The sequence below is a fragment of the Natrix helvetica genome, assembly GCF_964273705.1.
Source record: "Natrix helvetica genome assembly, chromosome: 5".
Classification (NCBI taxonomy): Eukaryota; Metazoa; Chordata; class Lepidosauria; order Squamata; family Natricidae; genus Natrix; species Natrix helvetica.
This window is the reverse complement of record NC_138551.1, coordinates 116005633-116011660: the sequence shown is the minus strand read 5'-3', so window position 1 is coordinate 116011660 and position 6028 is coordinate 116005633. Positions and strand designations below refer to the sequence as shown.

Genomic DNA, 6028 nt, shown 5'->3' with positions numbered 1-6028 from the left:
TTCCAAGGCTTCTCATGGAGATGATCCAACAACACGGTTAGAGCAGGGCTCCTACAGCTCTCATCTTACCTCTTAGGATCTTACTCTCTCTCTCACATACACAAACTTTTAGTTTCTGTCAGTAGGAACAAGTGCCTCAATTATTTTTCATAAGGTGTCTGGTTCATTGGTAGTTGCTGAATATTACATTCCTCTGAATGACTTTCACAGAGTTCTCTTTAGCAAGATTTATTGAGCTGAAAGGTAAGGGAGCTACAAGAATTTCAGTCACTCAAAAATTTCCCATTTTGAAACACATGGATATGATTTTCTTTAACTTCTGCATACTATCTAAATGTAAAGAATATCACCTTTCAAATAAAAGGTGAGAGGGGGCGGTCTATAAGCGTGAATAATAAATAAATAAATAAATAAAAGAAACTTTAATAATTCTTCCAATATCATAATGGTGTTATATCTCATGTTTTTACATTTATTCTGGCTGTGAGATGCTCCTTTGTGTTCAGGTCTGGCCTCAGAAGGATAATGTAGCACTTGGGGATGAAGATGCAGACCAGCAGACCAGCACTGGAGGCCAGGATGGAGAAGACCTGAACAGCCACCATGTATTTCCCTTTGGTGCTCAGGTAGGTGGGCACAAAAGTCACCCAGACGCTGCAGAAGACCAGCATGCTGAAGGTGATCAGCTTGGCTTCATTGAAGGCCCCAGGCAGATTCCTGGCCAGGAAAGCCACCGTGAAGCAGGTGGCAGCCAGGAAGCCCATGTAGCTGAGGGTGACGTAGAACATGACAACAGCCCCTTCGTTGCATTGCAGGATGATCTCTCCAGGCTGGGAGTGGAGGTCAGAGTCAGGGAAGGGGGGAGAAACTCCCAGCCAGGTGGAACAGATGATAATTTGGAGAGCAGAAGAAGAAAGGATGATGGAGTTGGCCAAGCTCTTCCCCAACCATCTCTTCACTCGGTTTCCTGGTTTTGTGGCCAGAAAAGCCAGCACCACCGTGATGGTTTTGGCCAAGAGAGAAGAAACGGCAACTGAGAAGATGATGCTGAAAACCGTTTGTCGGAGAAGGCAGGTGGCTTTCTTTGGTTGACCAATGAAGAGCGAAGAAGACAAGAAGCAAAGCAGGAGGGAGACCAGGAGGATGTAGGAGAGATCCCGGTTGTTGGCTTTGACAATGGGAGTTTCTCTGTATTTAATGAAGATGATTAAAACAAGGCCTGTGATTAGGAACAAGAGTAGGACAAAAGAGACCAGGATGATGCCCAGATGTTCTTCATAAGACAGGAAGGTTATAACTTTGGGGATACATTGGACTCTGTTCTTACTTGGATATTTATCATTCGGACACTTGGTGCATTTTTCTGTATCTGAGAAAGCCAAAAAGCAATATTTTTTTAATATTCTGGTTTTTTACTTTTTAAGAAATACCTTTTTTTGGACAAAGCCTGATTCCAGGAATATTTTCCAAGATTGGTTAATTAATCATTTCACAGAAAAAAGATAGTAGAATTTTCTAATACCTTTATAACTAAGGCATATAAAATTGCAGGATTTCTAGTGCATTTTGAATAAACAAGAAAAGAGTTGAGCTTCAATTCATGCTTTAATTTGCACTTTCTATCAAAATGCTGTGGATGAATCCATTTCCACCAGGCCTTCCTTTCCTCTGGTGTCACCCACCTTCCTGAGTGGAGAAGGTCCCCTCCGGACAAGGAACGCAGTCATAGCAGCAAACTGGCTCTTTTTCTCGAGCCCTCTTGACAAATCCAGGATGACAACTTTCCACACATCTGGACTGAGGCAGAGACTGAGCAGAAAAACAAGGAATGCCAAAGAAAATGTGTTAGGACTCTCCGTCCATGGAAAATTAAGGTAGAAATGGCTGGCTCCTATTTAAATGATTGTCCATTAGGACTCCAAGATTCTTCTCACAGTTACTACTTTTGAGTGAGGGACCACATATACGGTAGCTGTGCATTTATTAGTTATATTTGGACCCTCCTTTTTGTCCAGAGAGACTTATGGTTGATAATCAAGGTAGAGGTTTAGAACATCCTGTGCACTCAACTTCCCGAATATCACTTTCCAAAAACAAGGAAGTTGTTTTGGGAAGAGCAGACTGGGTATAATTAGAACCTGGCTAGGGAATGTGGAGATCAAGTGAAGTCCTATCTATACTTAGAACTTGTTTGCAGAGCATGAGGTTCCTGGCTTCCCCATTGAAAGAGGAGGTCTTTAAGGGTTACAGCCTGGGCCAACGCCCCAACCATGGCTACGTGACTTGTCTATCATAAAGGCTATAATAGCAAAATAATCCCAATGATTATTTTAGGCAAGGAACAAGCCAGACTGAGGCAACCAGCCCCACAATGCCAACACCTGGCAGCCTTCCTCGCCAGTTCAGTGTGGAGATACCAGATGGCAAAGAGGACAGAAAATGGCCTGATCTTTTCCCTAAATGCCACTTTGCATTAGCGGAAACAGTGTCCCTCCCTGAAGGACATCTTGGTCAATGTACTGTTGAAGCCTCCCAAGCAGTCTAAGAAGAGTTCTGCTCCTCACATTTAATTCTCAGGTAAAATCATCTACCCTGGGGACCAGGCTTAGCCCCCTTGAAATGGGTTCTAAGGTTTAGCAAAACATCTTTAAAACACCAACATTTCACCCACCTTGTTGTACAACTTTAGCTGTGAAAGAGCATCTTGATGGATAATCAGTCTCTCTCTTTCAAAACTCCCCAGGTGCTCTGTAATGAAATCCATGTGGGGGGAAACCAACATGCTGATGATGCTCAGATCTGCTATTATGTCTCCATTTTGGTTCAAGTACAGTTTCCTCTTGGAAATGTTGCAATACTCATTCTTCTCCAGAAACGGATGGAACTGGACGAGAAACACGAAGGGATTTTAAAGGCAGAGTCCTTGGTTTCTTATCCCACAAGGTCTTTTAACATTTCAATCTTTCTTCTAGAGCAGTGGTTCCCAACCTGTGGCTCATGGACCCCTGGGGGCCACGATGTCACCACACACACACCCCACAAAGAACTGTTATGATTTAAATATAAGCCTTGGGGCTCCATAGCCACAAAAGGTATTTAAAGGGGGTCCACGATGAAGAAAAGTTGAGAACTATTGTTCAAGAGTTGTCTAACTTGCAAATATTGTGAGTTGGGAGAGCAATGGCAACCACCGTACTATCTTCAAAAATGAAAAGGGCCCAGCAAAATTTGTCATTCATATTTTGAAAAAAAATATGTATTGACAAGATAGAACTGGCCAAATTTCTATATTAAAGGGAACATTTTGGAAAAGTTCACAAATAGTTTAAAGAAACAAAGAAAGAGATTATTCATAAACCTCTTGGGGAAAAGCAGGGTGATCAGCAGAAAAGGTGGATTTCTCAAGAAGAAAGTTGCCAGGTTAATCTTCTCCCAGGAACACCAGATTGGAAACTTGACCATATGAGCTAATTTTTTGAAACTCCACATCAAGAGAATTTGCAAGTCTAAAAGTACAAACCTTTCTGAATGTCTTACTCTGCCAGTGATGGAACTGGGGGCTCCCCCACCTTATCTGATCATTCCCAAGGCAGCATCTCCTCCACCTGTCCCCCAAGGTCATTTATTGACCTTTATTTCAATCCAGCCTTTATTATTTTTACAAATAAACCAAGTCAGTGAACCAGTGGTGGGTTCCTCCCGGATCGCACCGGATCGCGCGCGCTCCCTTTCAGCGCTCCACCTGGCTCTCGCGCTCCCTTCCGGCGCTGAAACCGGAAGTACAGTTTTGCCCGGCCCTGGCGAAGCAACGACGCCTGTCTACGCTCCACCAGCTCGGCTGGGAACGGAGATGTTTCCTCAGTGGAGCGGAGCGCCTGAAAAGTCTTTTCAGGCACTCCGCTCCGCTGAGGAAACATCTCCGTTCCCAGCCGAGCTGGTGGAGCGCAGGCAGGCGTAGTTGCTTCGCCAGGGGCGGGGCAAGACTGTACTTCCGGTTTCAGCGCCGGAAGGGAGCGCGAGAGCCAGGTGTAGCGCTGAAAGGGAGCGCGCAAGCCAGGTGGAGCGCTGAAAGGGAGCGCGCAAGCCAGGTGGAGCGCTGAAAGGGAGCGCGCGCGATCCGGTGCGATCCAGCAGGAACCCACCACTGCAGTGAACATATCCAACACACCTTCCTCCTGTTTCCCCACAGCAACCCTGTGAGGTGGGTTGGGTTGAGGCAGAAAGACCAACCAAAGTCTCCCAGCTGGCTTTAATAGCTAACGTGGGACTTGAACTCACAATCTCCCGCTTTCTAGCCTGGGCCATATCGTATTTTCACATATCACCCCAGTTCCTTAATAGATTGTGTGAACGCTGCTGATATAAATGGATTTCAACGGAGTATTTAACAACTTACATCTTTATAATTGAGTGAATTAATTAAGATAATTAGTTTCCATGTCCCTTATAAAACAAAAGTTTATCTATTCTTCTATATTGTCATTAATACAGGAAGGGTTTTAATAAAATATGACTTTGTAATGCAACAATTATAACAAAGGTACTTTGATGTCATTTTAAAAATATCAGCTTCCAGAACAATATTTATGATTTCTTAATAGGCAGAGGCACATAAGTAAATACCAGTATAAAATTTATGCTTTGTCGGTCTGTCTGTCTGTCTGCCTGGCACCATGTTTAGAGAAGACGTTGCAGAAAATCTGGCATAGGAAGGGCAATGAAGTGCAAACAAAGTTGCTGCCTTTAGCCTTGAAGACAAAAGGACGAGAACAGCCACATTGGGCTGAGGGAGCTGAACATCAGCTGGGACCATCTTTTCATAGGATCATGGAAAGGGTTAGAAGGACCTTGGAGAGCTTCTAATCCAACCCGTTACTCAAGGCAGGAGATTGATACCATATGAGCCAAATGGTTGTCCAGACTATTTTTGAAAGCCTCCAGTGATGGAGAACCACAACCTCAGGAGGCAATCTATTCCATTGATTAATTGTCAGAAATTTCCTTCTTACTTCTAAGTTGGATCATGCTTTCACTCGTTACTTTCTGTCCTTCCCTCTTATGCCTCGGAGAATCCCTCTTCTTTATGAAAACCCTTCCAAGTATTGGAAGACAGCTATAACAGAATAACAGAGTTGGAAGGGATCTTGGAGGCCTTCTAGTCCAACCCCCTATGCAAGCAAGAGACCCTACCATTCCGTGGCAAGCTGTTCCACTGGTTAATTGTTCTGTTAGGAAATTTCTCCTTAGTTTCAGGTTGCTTCTCTCTTTCTTTAGTTTCCATCCATTGCTTCTCAACTTGCCTTGTGGTGCTTTGGAAAATAGTTTGAGCCCATTGTTGTAGGAGTCCCTCAAATATTGGAACGCTTCTATCCTGTCTCCCTTAGTCCTTCTACCCAAATCTCATTCTCCTGGTAAGCCCTGTGAAGAGGGGCGGGGTCATCTCCTGAGTTGTCAGGTTGCCCTGGGCTGATCTGGCCTCCTCTCCATTCTCCATGCTTGGGGATGGGGGGAGGGGGAGGTAATTGCTCCTTTGCTCCACTCCCTGCCTTCTCCTCCCCCCTCGCCTGGTCATCCTGTGCCCCCTCTCCCTCACTGAGGGACCCAGGCCTTCCTCATCCTGCTCCTCAGGCCATTCCTCCATCGGCCCTAGCTCCGTCTCGTCCTCCTCCTTGGACTTGGGCTCCGATGGGTCCATGACACAAGCTGTCCTCAGTCAGGAAAGCTTTAAGTGGGATTCCTGCAGGGAGGAGGCCCCTGGGCATCGTTCAAAGTTTTACGGGTAAAATCCCATGATGCTCATTCTTAACTCCTACCTACAGCAATCTATTGAAAAAATGTATACATAATTTTAAAATGACTCATGTTTAATGTTGAAGTTAATCCATCATAGTGCCTTTTCTTTCAAACATTGTGCCCGAAATGATTACTCACATTTTGTATCATAGGGAAGTTGAGGTGGTTCCCCTCTGGATCCCTTCTCCAAAGGAACTAGGCTGATGGATCCTTGTCGATACCCCTTACCTGCCAC

General features: G+C 44.7%; 1 protein-coding gene across 1 annotated transcript; it reads right to left on the bottom strand.

Moving 5' to 3' along the window:
• Positions 1 to 458: 458 nt before the first annotated feature.
• LOC309392690 (vomeronasal type-2 receptor 26-like) lies at positions 459 to 5695 on the bottom strand (the record flags this gene model as incomplete). The annotated part of the gene is made up of 3 exons (XM_081954119.1): positions 459 to 1369; positions 1683 to 1809; positions 5594 to 5695. The coding sequence occupies 3 exons, from the start codon at positions 5693 to 5695 to the stop codon at positions 459 to 461; spliced, it is 1140 nt and encodes a 379-aa protein (XP_081810245.1).
• Between the last annotated feature and the right edge of the window lie 333 nt (positions 5696 to 6028).